At 53.3% G+C, this 24,133-nt stretch overlaps 1 protein-coding gene across 1 annotated transcript; it reads left to right on the forward strand.

Moving 5' to 3' along the window:
• Positions 1–1,776: 1,776 nt before the first annotated feature.
• Positions 1,777–18,657, forward strand: ONECUT1 (one cut homeobox 1; the record flags this gene model as incomplete). The annotated part of the gene is made up of 2 exons (XM_082290381.1): positions 1,777–2,857; positions 18,365–18,657. The coding sequence occupies 2 exons, from the start codon at positions 1,777–1,779 to the stop codon at positions 18,655–18,657; spliced, it is 1,374 nt and encodes a 457-aa protein (XP_082146507.1).
• Between the last annotated feature and the right edge of the window lie 5,476 nt (positions 18,658–24,133).

Below are 24,133 nucleotides of genomic sequence, written 5' to 3' on the forward strand. Positions count from 1 at the left end.
GACTCTGCCCTAGGACCGGACTGCTGTCTCTGTCCCTGAGGCCTGCGCTCCCCGTGGGGCCGCTGGCAGGGACTCCTGCCTCTTACCAGGGAAGGGGCCTTGGAGCTTTCAGCGGAACGCGGGGAGGGTGACAATCCCCCAGCACAGACCTCTGCACGGGTCCCGCGGGACGAAGCGGTTTGCCCTTTCTCTGCGTGCCGCCGGTGGGGGCTTTGCCAGGACAGGTGCTCAAGCCCTGTCCCCCCTCCACGGAAAAGACACCCAGGTCCCGGCCTGAGCCCCAGCGCGGCGGAGATCCGCTCGCTGTCCCCGGGCCCCGCCGGGGCGATGGGGACAGGCGGCTCCGCGGGGTGCCGAGAGCAACCGCGGTCCCCGACGGCGGAGCGAGGGGAAGCGGCGGCGGCCTTTGTGTGCCGCCGGCCCGGTGCCGCCCGGCTGCGGCCCCGCGGCTCGGCTCGGCTCGGCTCGGCCCGTCCCTCCCGCCGCTCGGCGCCGCGCACACGCTGCATTCTGCCCGGCGTGGTTCGTTATTGTTAATGGGCGAACAATAGGCACATCTGCCCTTTCTTCCAGCATAAAGGCACCTTAGCTAACGAGGCGGGCCGGCGGGTGAGCTCGCTTGTTCTTTCTCCTCCACCTCCCTTTCTTTCTTTTGGAAGAAAAAATAAAAGAAAACCAGCGGCATGTCCGGCTGCTGGGCGCCTCGGGACATATGCTCGCCTTGCACTGCCGGGCATGCCCGGGGTCCCCGGCGGGGGCTGCCGGGGGGCGTCCCTCCCCATCGCACTGCCCGGCCGGACCCCGCGGGACCTCCGGGAGAGGAGCGGGGCCGGGGGGGGGGCGGTACGCGGGACCTGAGTCGCAGGGTGGACGCCGGGACGCAACCGCCCATCCCCAGGCCGGGCAACGGGAAGCTTCCCGGTAGGGCACCTGAGAGGAGCGATACCCGGGCGGGCGGCTGCGGGACAGCGTGGGTGGATACGGTGCTGAGTGCGGGGAACACGGCGGGCACGGCCCGCGGGCGCCCCGGGGCAGGGCGGCCCCATGTCACCTCCGGAAGCTCCCGGTGAGGAGGCTCGGCGCTCACGGAAAACGCGGAGTCACCGAAGGGGCGGGGCGGGGGTCCCTGCCGGCGGGGCCGGGGCGGGGCGGGGCGGGGGGCGGGGGGTGCCCCTTTGTGCCCGGGGCGGGGCGGGGCGGGGCGGGCCCCACCCGCGCGGGGCAGCGGCACCGCCGCCTCTGGGCGCCGCCGCGCGGGGCTCGGCCCCTTAATAGGGGCGGTGACGTCACGGGGCGGGGCGGGGCGGGAGGGGCGCCGCGCGCAGGCGCGGTGCGGCGGCGGCGGCGCTGCAGCACGGAGCGGAGCCGGGGCGCGCGGCGCAGAGAGAGCGAGCCATGGCTGGGGATGGCGAGCGACGCGGCCACACACCCGCCGCGGCCGCGGCTGCGGGGCCCGGCCTGAGGGAGCGGCGGCCCTAGGACCGGCCCGGCGGCGCCAGCCAGCAGCGGGAAAAAACAAATAAATACATTGCCACAAAATAAAAATTTAAAAAAAAAAAAAAAAAAAAAAACAACCAACAACCAACCAACCAAAACCGGGAAAGCCAGCAGCCCGGCAACAGCAGCAGCAGCACCGCCACCACCAGCCCGCAGAGCTCGCCCGCCGCCGCCGCCGCCGCCGCCGGCCCGCGGGAGCAACCGGCCGCCGCCAAGAGCTCCGGGACGCCCCGCCGCCCACCAGATAGATGTGCGGTCCCGCCGCCCGCACGGCCGACGATGAACGCGCAGCTGGCGATGGAGAACATCGGCGATCTGCACGGGGTGAGCCATGAGCCGGTGCCCGCCGCCGCCGACCTGATGAGCGGCAGCCCCCACCACCGGAGCGCGGTGGCCCACCGCGGCAGCCACCTGCCGGCCCACCCGCGCTCCATGGGCATGGCGTCCATCCTCGACGGCGGCGACTACCACCACCACCACCGGCCGCCCGAGCACGCGCTGACGGGCCCCCTGCACCCCACCATGACCATGGCCTGCGAGACACCCCCCGGCATGAGCATGAGCAGCACCTACACCACGTTAACCCCTCTGCAGCCTCTACCTCCCATCTCGACGGTCTCGGACAAGTTCCCTCACCACCACCACCACCATCACCACCACCACCATCCCCACCAGCGGATACCGGGCAATGTGAGCGGCAGCTTCACGCTCATGCGGGACGAGAGGGGTCTGGCGTCTATGAACAATCTCTACACCCCGTACCACAAGGATGTTACCGGCATGGGGCAGAGCCTCTCTCCGTTGTCTGGATCGGGCCTGGGGAGCATCCACAACTCCCAGCAAGGGCTGCCCCACTATGCTCACCCCAGTGCCACCATGCCCACCGAGAAAATGCTCACCCCAAACGGATTTGAAGCCCACCACCCTGCCATGTTAGCCAGGCATGGCGACCAACATCTCACCCCCACCTCCGCTGGCATGGTGCCTATCAACGGGATCCCACACCACCCCCATGCCCACTTGAATGCCCAGAGCCACGGGCAGATCCTGGGCTCTGCCAGGGAGCAAAACCCTTCCGTAACTGGTTCGCAGGTCAACAGTGGAAGTAATTCAGGGCAAATGGAAGAAATCAATACCAAAGAAGTAGCTCAGAGGATCACCACCGAGCTCAAGCGGTACAGCATCCCCCAGGCTATCTTCGCCCAGAGGGTGCTATGCCGCTCTCAAGGGACGCTCTCAGACCTGCTGAGGAACCCCAAGCCCTGGAGCAAGCTCAAATCCGGCCGGGAGACCTTCCGCAGAATGTGGAAGTGGCTCCAGGAGCCGGAGTTTCAGCGGATGTCTGCTCTGCGGCTTGCAGGTGAGCCCGCTGCGGGGTGGTCGGGGCACGGCAGCGGCAGAGCGGGGCCTCGGGCCTTGGCAGGCCGCCCCAGTCCCTGCCTGTCCCTGAAGAGCAGCACCGATCCCCCGCTCCGCCACCTCATTTCTCTCCCTTCCCCTCTCCCTCTCCGGGCTCGGCGCACCGGCACCGTCCGGTTCCTCTGCGCCGCACTCAGACAAAGCCGAGCCGAGGCTCGGGCTGCGCAGTGCGGCGTCCCGGCTCTCCCCGTTCCCCGGCCGGGGCGCACCCGCCAGGCGCTCCTGCCGCCGGCAGAACGATGCCCAGCGCTCCCGGTAACGGGACGCCGCAGAAAGCCGCCCCGGCCGGAGGCAACGCTGCCCGGAGCGCGGAGGGCGAGGCGGAAATTGTTGAATTGGCGGCTGAACCGGGCCCGACCGGGCCCGCGGAGGGGGTGCGGGGGAGCCCCGGTAACGCGCCGCCGAGAGGAGTCGGTGCGTCTGCTTTGTGTCGGGGGCGGTGGGCTCGGGTCGCAGGGGGACTCGGGGCCAGCGTCCCGCTCGGATTGGGTGAGCTGGGAGAGGCGTTTGGCTCGAATGAGCCGAGCCCTGCGGGCGAGCGGTGGCTGAGAAATGCTGTTGGCTGAAATCGTTGGATTTCTTAATTTTTTTTCTTTAACTGGTTGTAGCTATCATTAGCCCGTGGAGTTTTGAGTTTCGCGTGGATGTCTCTGCGTGAGACACATGTCCGCGTGTCCTCTCCAGAGCCTCATGCCGCTCTCGGCGCTTGCTGCCCGGTGTGCTCCCGAGCGGTTCCCGTATTGTCTGCTCAGAGATGGCCGTCCCGCTCCGTACCTGTGCTCCGCCGCAGCCTCCCCAAACCCTCCCGTCTGCGCTCCCGGTGCAGAGCCCGGGTTTAATATACCGTGAGTGAGGGTTTGTTAATTAAGTGATAGGTCTCCATTAATTTGTCCCTGGAGAATGCAAGACAGTCAATCCGAGTTGGAGCCGGGGTCACTGATCCGTTTCACAGACAAAAATAAGGGAAGGGACTAATCTTTCTCCTTTCAAAAGCACAAACTGGTCTTGCGCTTTCGACTACCGCGACGGTGGGAACTTGCGACCCTTTCCCGAGTGTGCGGGGACGCAGCTGGGCCACCATCGTGCTCCGTGCCTATTTTCAGTCAACCACCTCTTTCCAGAAACCTAAAGCAGAGCTAGGAAGGGTCCGGGACAGGGCCTCCCTCCCCGCTGTAGCTGGCCCTTAGGTGCCCGCCGGTGGGAGGACGTTGCTCTCTTTGGCTTCCACTCCTGCGGACTCAGTTTCAAAGGTCTGAACTCTCAGAAACTGCCCTTTCCGCCTTCCCTTTCTCAGCAGCCACCCCACCAGGGAAAAACCCTCGTCTTGCTGGTGCTACCCAGGAGAGGAGGATGGAGTTTGTTTTTCCAATATCGCCGTAACGATTGCTAAGGCGAACTTTCTTCGATTTGGAGCGTATTTTTACGACAATTTGGTCGACCTGAATCTCCGCTCATTTGCATAGATCGATACTGGAAACAACCCCTCGATTCAGAGCCTGCTGGCATCCTTTCCCTGGCACTGCCGGCCGGGAAGCTCTGCCAGCCCCGGCTGCTGCAGGGCCGGGAGGGAGGGAGGGAGGCGGCCGTGCTCTGTCCAGCTGCCGGGTCCGGAGGGTCCCATTGTTCGCTTCTGCCCCCAAACCGCCCCTTCTTCCAGCCACCTCAGCGCCGCCCTCTCATAAACGGATCCCGGTAATCCCGTTAGAGAAACAAAGCCTCATTATTCCGCCTTCCCTTTCCGATGAAACCCGAAAGCTGGCACCTTACAGGAGCAGCTTCCCCGGGGCGAAGAGGGGCTCGCAGCCCGGGGGGATCGGGGTGGGCCGCCCGCACCGGGACGTCCCCGCGTCCCCCGCAGCCTGGCCGGGCCCGGCAGGGCTCTCCCCGCCTATCGGGGGCTCCGGGCCTCGCCGGGCGCTGCCCACCCGGGCGCCGGCAGCACGTGGGTGTTTGCATAGCGCTGCGTCCCACTCAATGGGGCGGTCCCGGGGCCCCCGCCCCGCCCCGCGCAGGCTGCGCGCCCTTCCGCGCCCCTCCGCGCCGCGCTGCCGGCGACAGGCTGTAAATGCATAAAGTATCGATTTTATTTTGTGCAGGTTTTAAATGTGTGATGATCTTACTAAGTGGTAAAAATCTGCCCCGATTGATATTGATGTATGAACATCAATTCAAAATAACATAAATTACTGCAGCCGACACAAATTAAATTTCATGTCCAAATTATAACTCACTCCCGGGCATTTAGAGAATTATCAGGTAGATAAATACCCAGAGCCGCCTTCATTTCTTCCCTTTCTGATTTCCTGCAGACAACAACCGGAAGGTAGTGAGGGGGATGGAACCTACTTATTTTAGGCCTCACGGTCTCGCCTTGCACTTTATCTTGAGTATTTGCCCCTTCCAGCCGTCCCTGGGGGATTCCTACCTCCCAGATTACAGAAGCTCCGACAAATAGAGGAAAAATTGGTAGTTACATGGAAGCAGGATTGAGGTCTTGACACTTCCTGGGCTATCTCTTGAAATGTAAGCAGAACTGCTAATTGCAAAGCTGACCTCTTCCAGCCTCCATCTTATTCATCCCATCTCCCTTCTCTTCTCTGTTCTCTTTTCCTTTGTCTGTCCCACTCTCTCTCTCCTCTCTATCACTGAATATTTATCTATTTGACTCTCTCTGTTAGTCTTCCCTCCCTCCCCCCCGCCTTCACTGACATTTGGAAGGGCTGTGAAGGGACACCGAAGAAAATAAATACAATTAAGAGAAAAAGTACGTCCCTTCTGCAGCCTGCTGGGATTTAAGGCTGATTTTTTTTTCAGTTTTGTTTCGTGTGTGTGTGAGAGAGGAAACAGTAGGGGATAAAGAAGGAAAAAAACCCCGACTTTGTCTTGTTCAGGAAAAAATAATCTGCTTCGGGCGATTCATTGTTGGAACTGCGACTGCCCGCCGGCCTCGCAGGGTAGCGGCCAGGGGAAAGGCGGCAATGACACATTCTGAGAACGTGCCAGAGCAGTGTAAGGGAGCCCAAGGCCCTTAGGAACTACTGCAGGAGGGGGTCCTTTGCCGAGGTGCGCCCTCTGAGCGAGCTCGTCCCAAAGGGCCCCTCCGTGGGGGCTCCCCGAGCAGGTGTCAGCAGGGGGAGGTGCCGTGGGCAGCCCGCGCTCGTCCGCGGCTCTCAGGAGGGGGCAGGCCTGTCCCTCCAAAGCTGCTCGATGTTTGCCTGCGACCTGACAGGTATTTTTCATAGCTGTACCTCTTTTCCTCCACTCCTCTTATCCTTTCTCCCTCCTAATGTGAATCCCGGCTAAGCTGAAGCCTTGGGAAGCTGGCGAGAAAGTGTCGCCAAATTAACTGTAAAGAAATCGATGGAGTAATCAGAGCGTTTTCCACATTAAATATGAAATCTAATGACGCCGGTTGCCACTCTCGCCCGCCGCCGCCCCCGAGCGCGCCGGGAAGGTCGGGGCCGCCCCGGCCCCGGTGGCCTCATTAGGGGCTGTTTAATATTTACCCTGCGGGCACTTTGCATAAAGGCATTTGCATCAGGGAGGCGGGGGGCATCGACCGGGGCCTTCACCGGCGACACTCCGAGCGCGGACCGGGCCCGGGGGAGAGGCTCTGCCCCTCCTGGCCCTGCGGACCGCCTGGACGGGGGCGGCCCGGGCCTGGCTCGGCGCACCTTGGGCCGTGACAGCGGCCGCTCCGCCGCTGCCGGTGCGGTGCTTGGGCCGAGGCAAGGGGCCCCGTCCCGGTGGGATCGGAGGGTGGGAGAGCAGCACCCGTGCCGCCCCCGGAGCAGTCGTGCCCGCCACTGCAGCGCCCGGTGCGCAGTCGTGGGAGCGCTGGGAAGCACTTGTTTGCCGTCCGTGTCCTTCGGCGGGATTGATTTACAGCCGCGTTTGCCCTTCGTTAATGTTTGCCCAGCGGGAGGAGGAGGAGCGGGGCCGGGCGAGCCGCGTTCCTCCGCACTGGGCCGGGCCCGCTCCGCGCCCGTCCTGGCAGAGCCCCCGCCCCCGCAGCACGGCTCGGCCCTCGCTTGTTTGTCTTGTTTGTCCGTGTGTGCGTTCGCTCGGTCGGTTGTTTGTTTTAATTACCCGCCGCGTGGCGGGGCGGCACTCGGGGGCCGCGCCCCGATCCCACCCTCGCTGCCGTTTGAGTCGAACAGCCTCAAAACAGGGCCGCTCCCGCCCGTGGGTGCTGTCGGGGCCGCCCCGGGGGTCACACAGCCGGGCTGTGGGCGCGATGCCCGCCCCGACCGGCCGGGGCCATCGCGCCGCCCGCAGCCCTCGCTCGTGGCCCCTCGGTTCCCGGGGGCTCTGCGCCATCTACTGACCGCCGGCGGGCGGCAGCGGCCCCGCCGGCCCGGGCACCACGCCCGCACCGGGCAGCGGCGGCGGCTCCCCGGGCCGGGAGGCGGCGGCTCCGGGAGCGCTGTGAGCGGAGGGCTCGGCGCCGCCCGCGCTGGCTCCGTCCTCTCGTTACCCGCGAGCGCGGAACGAGTGCGGCCCTGCCCGGCTTCAGCACCGCGGACAGCGACCGCCGGCCGGGCCCGACCGCTCTCCCGGCCCCGCTCCGCCTCCGCCCCGGCGGCCCCGCTCCCGGGCGAGCCCCGCGGCGGGCCGGGGCCGGGCCAGCCCCGATCCCGGTTCACGGACGAGGCTGCCCGTAGCCCGGGCGCAGGTGCTTGTTGAACTGCCCCACGGCTGCCGGCCCCGATGGGGAGCAGCATCGCATCGATTGTACGTAGCGGCAGCCGGCAATTAGTGCCGCGGTGCTGCGGCGAGCGCCGGGCTGAGCGTACGGGCCGCCCGCGGCGGGAGCGGCTCAGCTCCCGGCAGGGCAGAGCCCTGAGGGCACCTGTTTCGGGGATGAGTGTCTTCGGACGGGTGCGTGGCCAGAGGGGAAGCGAGCTTCCCCCAGCACAGTAACTCAGCCAGCCAGAGGGGTCGGGATACCCCAGGAGGAGAGGAGAGGTGCGCGGCGCCAGGACTGTGCCCGCTGCAGGTGCCACCCGTAGAGAGTCCAGGCTCCTGCCGGTGCTACAGCTGGGTTCTGGCGTGTGCGATCTGTCTTTTACACAGCCAGGAAGGAACGTGATGGTCAGATTGAGACAAAATCATCTGGAAATCCACAGGCCAAGTGTACTTCGGTGCCTGGCTTTGCTTGTACAAGCATTAAACCACAGCTCCTGCTTTGCCTCAGGCAGCCTTCACCTGTCTGTGTAGCCGAAGGGTCCGCATAAGCTCCACACAAGGGACAGGTTAGTTTCCAGGGAGTTCTAAGGTGACTGAAGAGCAGGAGCTGTTGCTGAAGTGCTGGTGAATTTCACCTGAAGACTACCGGCATCCGGGGAGTTTTTCCTGAAGACCGACCGGGACCCAGCATGGCCGCGTGTCGGGTGCTTCCGTGATCAAATCGATAAATGTCGATTCGCCTTTCACACATAAATCTATCTGGATTAATCATACACGGACAGACAAGTGACCGATGCTCACAGACTCTCTTTGGAAACGCAGCTGACTTGAGCCGTTTTGAAGAAGTCAGTTTTATAATGCTGAAAGATTAGTTTATAGGAACAATTTATTAGCTCAACAGAAGTTTTCATTTTCCCTCCATTTTAGGGCGCTAGGAAGCCTCGGTGGTGACATTTTCCGTACAGCCCGAACGGCAATTAAAGCGCGATGGATGTGCGCAGCAGGTGTGCGGGCAGCACCGCGGGCTGCTGCGGGGTGCGGAGCGCGGCGCCGGCGTGTGCGGGCGCTGGTTGGTGGAGCTAGAAATGCTGCTGCTTCAGATAGAGGAAAGTATTGAACAGGAGGGCGCGGGAGGCTCTTCCTTAATGCTTGGGTGCAGAAGCCACTGAAGTGAGCCCGGGCTCAGGTTTTGGATGTTTTTAGGGTGCAGAATTCTGCACTCGTTGTCACATGCATTACAAACACGTCGATAAGAAGTGAGCCACAGGCGGGAGAGTTTCTCTCAGCCCCTTTTCCCCCATTTCCCCCCGCACAGACAGGCTGCTATACAGTTTCCTTAACGTCCCCCCAACTGGAGGAACTTCCTTATGTCATCACTGTCTCATTTCTCCTTTATTTGAAACATATCTCGTTATTTTGAATATATTGGAATTGACGGAGAACTTAAAAAATTGGAGCCAGGGAGGCGGGAGTCAGCAGGCAGGTCCTTAGGAGCAGAACCAGAGAAGCAGCCCAGGTTTTTCAGTGAATCTGGCGACCCTCAACGTTGCAGTGAAGGTTTTGCAACGGATTGCGTCCACCGCTCAGAAACTCAATTTTCGGCTGCTGTAGCAGAGTCCCGGACTGAGGATGCGGGAGGGGGAGGAATGACCTAACCCGACGCCGAATCCGCGCCCGAACGTCTCGGAGACCCGCGGGCGGATTCGCTCCCACGGTTCGGAGCCGGCGTCAGCGGGCCGCGGGCCCGGTGTGGCTGCGCACCCGGGTCTGTCCCGCGGAGCCACGCGGGCGGAACAGGGGCGGGGCGCAACAGGGGCGGGGCGGGCCGGGGGCGGGCCGGGGCGGGAGGCGCGGAGGGGTGCGAAGCCACAGGGAGCGGGCTGAGAAGCGGCGCGGCCAGGTGCGGAGCGGGCGGTGCTGCCCGGGCCGAGTGGGCCGAGCCGCGGAGGCGGGCGCAGCGCATAAGCGGAGCAGAGCACAGCAAGAGCGGGTGGTGTTTTCCAGCTTGCGCTATGCGGAGTGTAGCGGTACAGAGCGGCTGGCACTCCCCGGCGGGGTGCCGTAGCTTGGTGCGGTACGGAGCGGCAGCGTGGGTGAGGAGCGCATGGCGCGGTGCGATGCCTTGGGGAACCACGGTGGGGTGTGATGTGGTGCGGAGCCCGCGGTGCGGTGCGATGCAGTATGGTGCGGTGCGGTGCGGTGAGATGTGGTGCGGTGCGGTGAGATGTGGTGCGGTGCGGTGAGATGCGGTGCGGTGAGATGCGGTGCGGTGCTGTGTGATGCGGTGAGATGCGGTGCGGTGCGGTGAGATGTGCGGTGTGATACAATATGATGCGGTGAGATGCGGTGAGATGCGGTGAGATGCGGTGAGATGCGATGCGGTGCTGTGTGATTCGGTGCTGTGTGATTCGGTGCGGTGAGATGCGGTGCTGTGAGATGCGGTGAGATGCGGTGAGATGCGGTGAGATGCGGTGAGATGCGGTGCGATGCGGTGCGGTGCTGTGTGATTCGGTGCGGTGAGATGCGGTGAGATGCGGTGCGATGAGGTGCGATGCGGTGAGATGCGGTGAGATGCGGTGCGGTGAGATGCGGTGAGATGCGGTGAGATGCGGTGCGATGCGGTGAGATGCGGTGAGATGCGGTGCGATGCGGTGAGATGCGGTGCGATGCGGTGCGGTGAGATGCGGTGAGATGCGGTGCGATGCGGTGCGGTGCTGTGTGATTCGGTGCTGTGAGATGCGGTGAGATGCGGTGCGATGCGGTGCGGTGCTGTGTGATTCGGTGCTGTGAGATGCGGTGAGATGCGGTGAGATGCGGTGCGATGCGGTGAGATGCGGTGCGGTGCGATGCGGTGCGGTGAGATGCGGTGCGATGCGGTGAGATGCGGTGCGGTGAGATGCGGTGCGATGCGGTGAGATGCGGTGCGATGCGGTGCGATGCGGTGAGATGCGGTGCGATGCGGTGCGATGCGGTGCGATGCGGTGAGATGCGGTGCGGTGCGGTGCGATGCGGTGAGATGCGGTGAGATGCGGTGAGATGCGGTGCGATGCGATGCGGTGAGATGCGGTGCGATGCGGTGCGATGCGGTGAGATGCGGTGAGATGCGGTGAGATGCGGTGCGATGCGGTGAGATGCGGTGCGATGCGATGCGGTGCGGTGCGGTGCGATGCGGTGCGATGCGGTGAGATGCGGTGAGATGCGGTGCGGAGCCCCGGGCGCGCTGCGCGCTCCCTCCCGCGGGCAGCGGCGGGGAGCGGGCGCCATCCCGCGGCCGGGGGCCGGCAGTGCCGCTGCGGCGGGGGCGGGGGGCCGGACGTGGCTGACGCGGTTAAAATATTGATGCAGTCGCAAAAATCGTTCATTAAGGCAATTTAATCTTTGCTATTAAATGTCCTTTCAATTCATTTGGGGTAATTAAGATGCAGTTTAAGTGATTAAATTCTAATTACTTATGCTAGGCAAAGAAATATTTGTCACAGTAATATGGTTAACTAAAGACCTAGCTAAAGAATTTTAACATTTACTTTAAATGATATCACAGGGAAATCAGGTGCTTTCCCCTGATTGATCCACTTAGCAGCATATTCAGTAACGGCGATGTCAGTCCGCTGGAGTGGTTACAGATCCATCAACACTAAGTTTGTGTAAACCCCTGAATCCTGAACTGCTGAGCCAGCACTCCTCAGTCAGATTCACTTCATTATTCCAGGGGCAGCAAATTACGGTCACTCATTTTAATACAGTGCACAGGAGTGAGATGTTTACCGTTCTGGCTCAGCTGGGATCTCTATGTTGGCAGGCTGCTGTCATCCTGTGAGCTTCCCATATACAAACTTATTTTCATCTCTTTTGATGTCATGAAACAACAAAAGAGTATTCCCTGGATTTGATGGCAGAGAAATGAGACACAGATCAAAAGATCTCTGGGTATATGGAAACACCTACACCCTGTATACATGTAAATACAAATCACTAGAGAAGCAAGTGCCAAATGCTGAATAATGCCAGGATTAAAAAGAAATAATTTAGTGTGGGCTCAGACATTTCAGAATAGACTATACTCTTTTCAGTTGAAAGGGAAAAGGTTTGGGGAGCAACCAGTGACCGGTGTCACCCATGTAGGCTTTCATCACTAGAAAGCTTAAAGGGCCTTATCTCACAGTGCTTTAGGGAGTGCTCTTTCAAGCATCAGTGCTGTCTGCTACCTGCTGCAGCGGGAGCTCATGGCCACGAGCTGCTTCCATGTGTGGAGGCTGTCTCACGCAGAACCTTTCCGGAGGGATTCCATTTCCCAAGCACCTTTCAAGACCCAGGGGCAGTGACAAGAAGGATGGGGCAGGGCAGGGGACCCGTAAATGGTGATGCATCAGAGTGAATGTCACCCAGCAGTTGTGGCTATTATTCAGGCCAAACAGATTTGTTTGGGTTTAGTTCATGTGGTGACATCTACCTTCAGGTAGCCTGTGTCTTATATGCCCTTTTATTTTGTTTTTATATTCTCCCAAATATGAAGTTTTTAATAATAGGGAAACATCTGTTGTGTGTGTGTCTCTCTGCATGCCCCAGAGGTGTTATTCACATGATAAGGATGGAACTTATCACACTTGATGTGTTATTATGTGTTATTGCCACCATGAATTTACCACGAGCTTTTGGCTACCTGTTCCCACTGAGCTGTTGTAGCCAGTGTGATTAGAGCTATCTCTGATGGCCAAAGTCCTTAAGCAGTCTCAGCCTCCTGCAGAGATCCTGCTGCTTTCTCCACCAGCAGGTAGAGCCTCTGACAGAAGAATATCCTCCAGGATATTCTCCAGTTTATACCAGTGAAGAGTTTTCACTCTCCAAACATGTTATTGGATATTGTGTGATGTTTCAAAAGTAGAAGCAGATGATTTGGGAAGGGACTCTTAGGTGGACACAGTTCAGACTGTAGCTGAGGCAGGACCCAGGCTTTACAGACCTGACACAACAGAGATTAGAAAACGCACATAAAGAGAGACTTCTTAAAAGGCTTTTTATGTCTTTAAGACAGCCCTGTACACGTGAGGTTGGGATAACTAAAAGGCTGGGCTTTTGCAAGAGGAGGGGTAAAAGACCACCACATCCTCTCATACAAGGCACTTGGTGACCATCAAGTAATAATGGCTTGTGGTCAGCAGTGACCCAGGCCAGAGCTGGAAACATGACCGGTCACCTCAGGGTGAAAGGTCTCGTATCCTGTCACTGATGACCCACACACAGCGTCCGCTCCATGTCCGCAGGCTCTGAATTCAGCGTGGCTGCAGAGACATTGTGTGTGTGTCTCTCAGTGGCTGCTCTGGACCTTCTCTGGGTGCAAACAGAAGAAAAAAGTGCTCCCTGTTGTTACGATCTGGTTTAAACTCAGAAAAGCAAAGCAAGCTAAGTCTCTGTGCATAAACTGGAAAGAACTTAGAAGGTTCAAAATATTACCAGAAACGAGATTAAAACCAAACGAGGTTAGATGTTGTTGCCAAAAAACGGACATATTTTATTTAATAGTAGAGAGGCAAAGAGAAGGGAAAAGAAAGAGAGAAAGAAGTGTGCGTGGGGGGTGGGGGAACAGGGAGAGGGGTTGGATGGAAGCCCATCACCCATCTGAGGGTGCCAACGACGTCTCGTTGCTCCCCTCCATCCGCCCTGCCGGTGGTGAGGGTCCCCCGTGGGCGCCGTGGCCACGCCGCCACACGCTGCCCCAGCCGAAGGGTGCAGAATTCCGTGGGTTAATGCACACTTTGGGCCAGCTGGGAACGCCCACGTGCCTCTCTTGCAGGGGCCGGCTTGACGCTGTCCCTTGCAACACTGAGGGTCTGCTGCATCATCTCTGGTGCTCTGGTGCAGGGTCTGGGGGCCCCTGTGCTGGGCCATGTCACCCCTTCTGCTGTGGATGAGCTTCCTCCCCCCGGTGAGGACCCCGCAGCCGGGCTCTGCACAGTGCAGGATGGGCAGTCACTGCGGCTGTGACCACCGGCTTTTCCAAGGTACCCAAAGCCTCTCCTCCCTCCACCCCTTGGTGCCAGCCCGGGCAGCTGATAGCCCTGGGGCTGTGCTCCTCATCTTGGAGGTGTTAAGCCTGAGCTCCGTGAATATCCCCAGCCCTGAGCTGTTACTTTATCTTACCTTCATCAGTGAGCAGGGTACAGCCTCACTCAGGGCCCCATTCAGGGTTCGGTAGTCTTTTTTGCAGCTTTTGTAATACAGTTTTAAAAGTCCTTTAAGAAAATGTTTAAGTCATGAACTATAATATTTCAGTCTCTGACACCTGTAGGCAGAGAACCACTGTGTGCACTGGCTTTCTCCTCCACAGGGTGAGGAGACTCCTGCCCGGGCACTGGTGGGCCATACCCTTCCTTTCCAAGAGCAGCCGTGCTGCTGGTGCTCCCCTCTGCTGCTCTGTGTCCCTGCTCCCCTTCCAGCCCCGTTGTACAGGCACAAATCTGGTTGTGGCCGTTGTGTGCAGCTCTCCTGGAGCTACAGGAGCTGCTGCAGGCAGCCAGTGAGCACTGTGACCCTCAGAGTGTGTGTCCTCAGCCCATCTGTGCTTGTGTTCTCCCAGTGCCAAGCCTGAGACCTCCCAAATCCACCTTCTTCCCTGTCGGCGCTTTTCCATCCCCTGTCAGAGAGCTTGTTCTGTGATGGCACCACAGTGGGCCACCAGCTGAGCAATGCCTGTCTCAGGGACAGTTGCCCCCTGCCATCAGGGCTTGGGGCAGGGTTTACTCAAGTAGAATTTTCCATTGTTGTTCCCCCTGCTTCAGTGACAGTTTTCCAGAGGAGCAGCCAGCAGAACTTGTGGTGATATTTTATTATGTACACAAACCAAACCAGAAACCATCAGAAAGTAGGTTGAGAGCTTTAATGGTTTCATTCTTTGCTTCTGTTTTTCAGAATGGAGAACTGGAGTTTTCCAGAAACACATGTACACATGTACACACCAAATGCTCCTGAAAATTGATATATGGTAATCAGGTTTTTTCCTTAGATTTTAAAAAGAAATCCACCCTCTAGGGATGAAACACTAGATCAAGCATCAGGGTTAACACCTGAGCTTACTACAATCTTGACTTTTTGACTGGGTGAATAATGTAATTCATATCACAGATAGGCCAAATATCCTCCTCACTGTCTCGACCTAAAGATGCAGTTAGTACATTTTCATAGGGGGCACGATCCTGTTCACACCCCTGGCAGAGCAGAATTAATCCAGCTGTGCTGCACCCAGCTGGGGGCTGCAGGAGAGTGTCAACAGAGAGTGGAGCTGCAGAGCTGAGACCCCACTCCTGTACCAGGCACAGGCAGCTGGGCCTCAGTGGGATGTACAGACCTTACAAGGTTTGGCAAGTTTACTTGACCAAATCCCTCGAGCGACTTAGAAGGAGCAAAGGGAGACAAAAATAGATTGATGGGCTGTGTCAGGAGAATTGCAAGTGTCAAAAATATCTGTTGCTCAGGGCAGAGGAAGATGGAAGTGACTGGAAGAGGCCAGAGTTCAGGACTGGATTTATAAGGCTCCTTCTGGCACTGATAGTATTACAGTGTCATATCTGCACGTGTGTTGCCAGAGTCAGGGTGACTCTTTATCCTCTGCTTTTCCTTTTTCTTAACGAGATTTTCTTAAAGGTTTTTTCAAAAGGCATCACAAGGAGCATTGCTCAGCCAGGGCAGCCTGGAGACAAAGAGCAGGGCTGCCTGCAGCAGGGAGCGAGGGCAGGGTGCGAGCAGGTGTGTCCTGGGAGAGGTGCACGTCTCTAGGGAGCACAGCACCCTGCAAAGCACCTCAATTCAATGTCAGTGCTGCGGGAGAGGATCCACTCACAGTGCTCAAGGGCAGGGGCACAAGAAGGACATCAGTGCACATTACTGTTACTGTCTTCTGCTGCGTTAGATAAGAGATGGAGTGTGCGATAAAAACACGGGACAGGCTGTGGTGTTTTTCCAAAAAAGCCTTTCAGGTGGCTTCTCTGGGGCTGAGCTCAGCGGACATTAGGGGAGGACCTGGCGCCAGGGGAGGATGTGGCCAGGGCAGGCACAGCCGCCCTGCCGGGGCGTGACCCAGCTCGGGGCTGGCAGAGAGCCCGGCAGCCCCGCTTGCCGTGTGAGCTGGCTGGTCCCTGTGCCTGCGCTGGATCCACTCTCTTGTTGGAGCAGATTTTATCCCATGGTGTACATTTGTTCTCTGGCATGCTGGAAGCTGCAATTTATTATTAAAATTGATTGGCTCCAGTGCACGGGAAACGATCACAAGGAAACCCTATTACAGTTTTTCATTATCCCCATTATTTATTTTTAAGTGCTATTAATATTCCTGAGCCTGGACAAGGAAGAAGATGAGAGGTGGTATCCACCCCTGCTGCTCACAACTTGAGGCCTGGCAGCACCAGGACTCTTGGAACAATTGGGCATGTTGGGAAGCTTTTGCCCTCAATCTGCCTCTGGAAATGCTAATGGAAGTAGAGCTGAAAATATTTGCAAAATGGTAAAATAGGCTTATTAGTATCATAGACTGCATAGGTGGTTTTTTTTCTCCCTAGTAACGAGCTCTTTTTTCTTACCTCTGTGATGTCACTAGCATTAATTATGAGGTCTTTGATAGAGCTGAAGTTAAGGAACAAGGTATGTTGTAACTCTTGGGACATTTTCTACGGAAAAAATTGTTCAGAAATACTATATTTCAGGAAATGAGCACAAGTTCAGGAAGACAATGTGTTATGCTGGCTAGTTTCACGATAGATGGTTGGTTTTTTGTTTTTCCCTACTGTTTCAGAGAACTCATGTAGTAGTTTGTGATGGAAGCCCCAGAGGCTCACCTCGCTACCTGAGCTGGCTTTGTACCTGCTGCTGTGAGTGTCATTTGTGACGTGAAGCTCCAAAGCACCTCACAGCACTGACGTGCATCACGCTCTCCAGCCCGCTAGGATTCTGTGACAAATTCTGATCTGGACAGAGTGTCTAGGTGGAAGAGAGGATTGGCATGGTCTTTGAAAAAGGAAGGTGTAGAGCAGCATGAGCAGAAATGGAGCACTAGGCACAGAAAATGTTGTTGGCACCTGGTTTATCTTCTTTTCTGCCTGAGCTTGTTAGCAGGGGCAGTCAGAGCTGGAGGCTGAGGCTGTTATAAAGCTGAGCTCCTGTAGCTGCTTTCCCAGGAATTTCTGATTATCAAATGGTCAGACACATATAAAAGACTGAGATGCTGTTGGTATCCTCATTCTTAATATTTGTCAGTAAATAACAGACTATTCTTGCAAAAGCATTTTTAACCCTTGACTTGCCAATGTTAACCTCCAGTGGGGATGCAGATTACTTCAGCAGGCACCAATCCCCGCAGTGAATTCAGCAATTTGGCTTCAGTAGGGGCTGACATGCATAAGGAAATCTGGTTTTCAGCCCAGAAGCTCCACGGTGTTTTAGAGGTCAGTATGTAACTTCAAAGCGTTCTTCAAAGGTTTTCAGGTAAAAATACCCATAGGAGATATGAGTTTGGCATCCCAGTCTATTTGATTGATGTGTGATTTCTTGTGGAAGAGTATGTGGCTGGAATATCTATTGTTAGGGAGGTTTTCAAAAGCCCCTCCTCAGAGGGGAGTGAGCCACCAGTGTCTTGGTCCCTGCCTGGGCCAGCAAAAGGAGCCTTCACAGCTCCTGGATCCTGATCTGTGCAGTTCCTATTTCTCAAGTACAAAAGGTGGATGACTGTTTTTATACCTCCTTCGAGCAATGAAATCCTCATGCCAGGGCTAGCTCTTGGTAGTAATAGAAGTTGTAGGAAGGACCTTTGCAAAGTAATTTGCTGTTGTCATTCCAATAACCATGGCATAAGTGGAGATACTGCACAAAATTCTTCATATACTCAGTACTGATCTCCACAGAAGCCAGGACGAGACAGACACAGAGAAAGAAGCTTCATATTACCTTCAGAAGCACATCTCTCAAACAGAATTGAAGGGCATTGTTAGAGAAAAAAGGGGAAGCAAGCAACTTCAGATATATCTGAAAGTGAGACAGAGGAGTCTGTCCTCCCAAGGAAGCTTTCATCCTAGCAAAATGCTAACAAGATGAGCCAGCAGACAGCCAAAGGCTGACGGGGGGATCTGGCAGCCTCCCTCACATCCCATCAGATCCTGCCTGGAAGGTGATCTGTGAGGCAGATTTCAAATTGCAAGCATCCTTTAATAATGTAGAGCAAAATAACATTCTCAAAGGGAAGGAAGGGATGATAAATGAAATAAAGTGCAATTCTATAAGGAAGATTTACTATACCATTTATTTTCATGACAAAACATGTTTTATTTTGTGCAGCACACATCTGGCCTGTATGACTGTAGTAGCACCCTGGTTTCTCACAGTTCCTTATTTCTCAGTCAACAAAAAGCTACAGAAATGGATTGAAAACAGCTAATAATGGTGAAACGTGGTCAAGGTTGACTTTAGAGTTCACTGAATTTCCACTCTGCCTCCTAGAGACATTAAAGTGTTAAATTCTCAGCAGTAATGGGTGGTATCAAAATGTAAGCTCTCCAAAATAGTATTTGCTGAGTTTTAACAGACAACAACACAAGTATTTTCTAACTTTTATTCCTTATACTTGTAATAGTTCATAATGAGTTAAAAAATTAAATGTCCCACATCCTCTCCAAATTTGGAAGCTGACATGAACAGTTCTTTTCCCTAGTTTGCCCTGTACTGTGTTCCCACACACTCCCCTGCCAGCCCTCTCTAACTGTCCTCCCCTTTCTTGCAGCATGCAAGAGGAAAGAACAAGAACACGGGAAGGATAGAGGGAATACACCCAAAAAGCCTCGGTTGGTCTTCACTGATGTCCAGCGTCGAACTCTACATGCAATATTCAAGGAGAATAAGCGTCCGTCCAAAGAATTACAAATCACCATTTCCCAGCAGCTCGGGTTGGAGCTGAGCACCGTCAGCAACTTTTTCATGAATGCACGGAGGAGGAGTCTGGATAAGTGGCAAGACGAGGGCAGCTCCAATTCAGGCAACTCATCTTCTTCATCAAGCACTTGTACCAAAGCATGAAGGAATAACCACGAACTAAAACCTCGGTGGAAAAGCTTTAAAAATAAATAAATAATTAAATAAAGACAGACCAGGACCTCAAAATAGCAGGTTTATACTTAGAACTATTTGAAAAAAATATTTATAAGTCCAAAGAAACCAAAGACTTATTTCACCTGCATTATGACTTTGTTCTAAGACACACACTTTAGTAGGATGACGACTTGCAAAAAACAGAGAGGAAGAAGAAAGCGAGGTGGAGGGAATGAAACGGAAAGCAAAGAGAAGAGGAGCAGACCACTGGTCTTACACCTTTGCCCATCATCATCTTCACCGTACTTGGCTGTTTAGTGGTTTGGAGCATAGTGATTTCCTGTCATTGAACAGACACCCCTTTGGATACAGCTCTTCATGTCCACAGCGACTGCCATGAAGGTGTTCCGTGTATCCGTACTGCGTACACGCCAGTGGGTAGGGACTTAGTCAGGGCTGGTCTCCAGAGAGGGCTGTGCCATGGCACAGCTGACAAAGCGTGGAGTCGTCTGAATTCCTTGGAACGGTAGTGTGATTTTTGCTGTTTCACAGTTTGAACTTAACTGGTGCAATGCCTGGAAACAAGTTCAAACTAGGCAAAGAAATTTTGAATGGTACCTAAACCAGTGCATTCTCTTTGTTTGTTAAGGAATGTTCAGATTTAAAAAAAGGAAAACTATTCCATCCATAAAAAAATCGACTAGCTACCAAAGAACACATTTAATAATTATATTGCAGGTATTTTATTGCAATGATTTTAATATTCCAAAGCTATTTTTACACAAATACTATGTAGAGTTATAGGTATAAACTAATCTAACTGTATAACACATAAAACTTGTAATCAAGACTGTTATTTGCAATTAGTAAAACCACATTATCGTTTCTTTCCATGATTGGCAAGAAAGAATGTCACCCGAGGAGATCACAGCCCCTGGCAGAGCACGGGAACCGAGAGTGGGATGCTGCTTCCATTGAACTCAGTGAGCCCTTTCCTCACTGGCTTCAACGGGAGCACACGAAGGAGCCACGTGTTAGAGCCGAGTGTGACACGGTGTGACATGTGTGACATGTGTGACATGTGTGACATGTGTGACATGTGTGACATGTGTGGCACTGTCCCCAGGCGCTGTCCCCGGCCGGAGCCCGGAGCAGCCTGGGCGCAGTTTCAGAGCGGCTCAGCTCTGCCATCTAGCCTGCGAACAGGAGACCTGAGGCACTCGGGGTGCAAAAATGAAGCGAACTGAGGGATGCAAAACCACAGGGCTCAGCGTCTGATCAATACTCATTGACATTAGTGAGCTTTTTTTTACCTATCGACTTTTCCAGGCAAAGGAATAGTAATAGCTTTGAAGGCTCGTGGTCTTTTCCTATTGAAAACCGTGGTACAACATCAGTTAACGTTGGTGGGAGGAGCTCCAAGAGGAGCTCCAGCAGTGCTTTTGGAAGGAGGAATTGTGAACCCTCTGAAGTCAAGAGCAAAATTCCCCTGACACCGAGTTACAGCCTGATGTTTTGTGGCTTTGTATCTATGTGTAGCAGGCTGAGCTTTTGTCCCACGCATTCTTTCTTGCTCATCTATTAGTCAGGATAATGCATGAAATAGTTTAAAGTTTGTAGCTGAAAAGCTTTAAATGCTCTGTTGCTAACAGACCCATAGGAGAGAAATCATCCCGTTCCTACTCTGATAAAATTAAAGAGAAAAGTGTGCAACATCTGCATATTAAATTTTAGTGTAAGGGGAAAATAGACTTTAAAAACCATACATGTGCCTGTTAGATTTCTAACTGGTATTTCAAATTACTGTAGTAATCATGCTAGGTATATTAAATTCCAAAATAACCAAATATGCAGGTATAGGCCCAATGTGAGGACTAGAAATAGGTAATCTTACTTACAACCTTTTTGGTTTTAAGAGGAAAAAAAAAGAAAAGAAAAAGGAAAATTCAAGGTAAACTAGAATCCGAACACTATAAACAGTAGCAGATACTGGTTTGGGGGATGAAGCCCACTCAAAATACCAGTGACATCAAAGTAGAGCAACTTTTGTAGCACCAGTTATTTCCCAAGAGGACAGGGTCTAGTCAAGGTTCAGGTTATACAGTTTATTTCCACTCAGTGTTTAGAATACAGATGACATATCTCTTTATTAAAATAAAGTGAAATAAACCCAATATTTTTGGCACTGAATATTTCTCCGTATTTCAGTATGTTAAGCCCACTTTAAGGCTGACAAAGCAATTGTCTATGAAAATGGAATCTAATCTGGAAGTTTTTTGAGTCTCTAGCTTACCTTAAATTTTAGCAAGCTTTCTTTTGAAGTGTTCCATCCCCACAGAGACATAATTGACATGGGAACATTAATAAGATCACATATAAAGTACCTTATGAACGCCGTCTCATTAGTGTAAGGTTAATAAAGGACAGTGATAACTAATGGTTTAGTTTTTTCCAGCAAAACACTGCTTTGTAACGTACCTATAGTTTAGAGAATAAAGCCTTATTTATTTAAAACTTGAGAATTTAAAAATGCAGGGAAATTCAAAGTACATTGCCACATTTTTAGTATTTCCATTGTATTGTCTTTATAGACTACTTGCTGAAACCAAAGAGAACTTTCATACCAGCATTAAATTTGCACCCAATATGCAATTTCAGGATCTGTGATACTCACACATGCAAGCCCCTAAATAGGACAGTGTATATGTACATGCACACACATGTCCACACACACTCAAACTGATGCACAAGGTATAGATTTTAAGTGTTTTGGGTTTTTTACATGTCTGTTTAAGTATATATAAACCTTTTGGTTTTCTCTAAGCCATTAGGAACAAACCACTCTTCCCATAAGCAATACACGCCTCATACTCTGAACAGGCAGACAACACAATTTTCTTTAATTGCTTACAAAACATGAAGCAAATAACTCTGGAAGTGCTCAGTCTACCTGGAAAGCTGTGGTACCTCTGAGCAGACTGCCCAGCCACACCGACTGAAGCATGGACAGGTTACCTGGTGCTCCCTTGCTCTGACTGGTGCCATTCTCAACAGGGCGCCCTCGAAGGGGAGTTTCTTCTAATGCTGCATTTAACATTACCCAGGAAACCTGTCTCTGTCTGTTAGTGTTAGTCTTTCAGTTAATTTCATTCCTGACAAAATGGAAATTAGTTTCAAATTCAACAAGAGGATCTAAAACTCTGCCGGGAAGGATTAGGAGAGGGAGAAGAACCTGAAACAGTTTGGGAGCATCAGGAGATGGGGCTTCAGTCAAAGATGACTCCATGGGCAAGAGGGCATTAGGAACATGCATTCAGCTAACAGGCTGCATCCAAACCTGACCGCAGTGACCCACAGGGGGAGGCTGGCCAAGAGGTGAACTGTCCGCATCCATCCCCATTGTAAATGGCATCATTAGATTTCTAGGAAAAAAAGAACAAAACAAACAAAAAAAAAACAAAACAAAAAAAAAATCCCCCCTTCAGACCACCCCACAGCGCTCTGTTAGCCCTGTGTGGCTTTCCAGGGCCGCAGCCTCCTCTCCTTACTCAGGTAAAGCAAACCCCACCAGAGCCAGCCAGCAACGGGGCTTTCACTTGGGAAGTTGCTCCTGGCACCCCACGCCAGGAACAAATTCCCAAGCAGCCGAGTGGTCGGGGTGGCCTGGCATGAGAGCAGCCCCAGGGCTGCCCGTGGGCACCGCTCTTCTCCTGGGCTTTCAGGATAAGGCCGTGGTGGTGGTGGGCACTGGCCCGGGGGCTGCTGCTGCCCGGATGGCTCGGAAACACTGCTGAGCTTATACCAAAGAGTCTTAGGACACCTCTCCTCACCTGAGTTGTAAACAAGACATTTTTACCCCAAAAAAACGTTCCTTCTTTCTACTACTCTTCCTCCTATCCTCCTCCTCTTCCTCCTCCTTTGTACATAGGGATGAAAACTATGCATTTAGCAAACAAAGAGAAAGCACTTACCCTTTTCTATCTCACTGCGTTTGGGTGCATTCAAAGGCCCAGGGGCTAATTTTGAGACTTTGCTTAGCCTCCTGGTTTATTATTGTGGTGTGGTTAGCTTTACAATACATTTGGTAACTATTTGCTAAAGACAAAGAAGCAAAAGGTAAGGAATAGCTACTTCCACGTGTTAAAAAAAAAAAAAAAGAAAAAAAAGAAAAAAAAAGTGTGTAAAGATCTACTATTTATAGTGTGAACCAAAGACGCTACCTCACTCGATTTCCATTGGTGATTTTAATCACATTGATGATACCAAAGAATACCAAAGATTTTTCATGCACGGCCTTGGTCTGGAAAGGGAACTCATCCTCCTTCTTACTCCCATCCCCCCGACCCCCTTCCTCACCTTCACTCAGTGTGTAACCTTGTCTTCATTCTTAGTGGTAATGCTGATAACCTTACGATAACTTCTCTTGCTACAACTGCTACTACTGATGATAAGGATAATAATAATAATAATAATAAATAATAAATAATAAAGCTCTAGGCAAACATGTTGCAAACTTTGTAAACTCATAGGACGAGTGCCTTGCTTGAACCAAAGTGTTAAACCGCTGTTGACCTCTTTATCTCTCACCTTATACTCTTTGAATACCTCAGCCTGTTAGAAAGGCCACTAATGAAAAAAAGGAATAATTCTTCACCGTGGTGCTTTTTGCCGTGCAACCATGCAATGAAACTTTCTTTGATACCAAAGGAAAATGTTTTTTTTCCACTTTCTTGCTGACAAACCAAAGGTTCCCTCTTCTTTCCCCCAAAGCAGCTTGAGTCCCTCAGCCCAGACAGGCCGTGCATCGCTTTTACCAATTCCTCCAAATACCTCATAGTAATAAATCTTTAGGGTTATGTTGTATAGAGAGTCTATGTGATAAGGCAGAACTTACTAGTTTGATAATTGTTAAGGTTACTTAAAAAAAGCTTTATAATTCTTATTTATTTTGTAGGGGTTGTTTTGTTTGTATATTCCTTTTATATTGTTTGGTTTGGGTTTGGGTTTCTTCTTTTTTCCTCTCTTTTGGCAGAACTTCTCTGTTATACTCAAGGAAGATCATATTCCTGGGAATGTTTCGAAGTGGGTAAAGATCGCTGTTTGCAATGAGTGCAAGAAAGGGAAACATGGCTTCAATTACTTTTCTTCCAGCTAGGATGCTTTGTGTTTGCTAGTCGATGTTCTTTTCACAGGGTAAAAAAAAATATTCTCTGCTGTGATAAATGGTTCCTATTTTTTCTCTATAATGTGCTGTGACTTTTAATTTAATTCCATTTTGTATACGCTTATTTAATCACTGCTTTAATTTATGACTATGTAGTTTTTAAAAAAAAATTGTATATAGTAGATTCAAAAATGGCCAAAGCTTTATGTTACAATCTTTTCATTCTTGATGCTGAGATGAACTGAAGGAGAGTGCTTCTCTTGACTGCAGGGTGTATCTTCAGCCTTGTCTTGGCATGCA

This window comes from Coloeus monedula (genome assembly GCF_965178545.1).
Source record: "Coloeus monedula genome assembly, chromosome: 14".
Classification (NCBI taxonomy): Eukaryota; Metazoa; Chordata; class Aves; order Passeriformes; family Corvidae; genus Coloeus; species Coloeus monedula.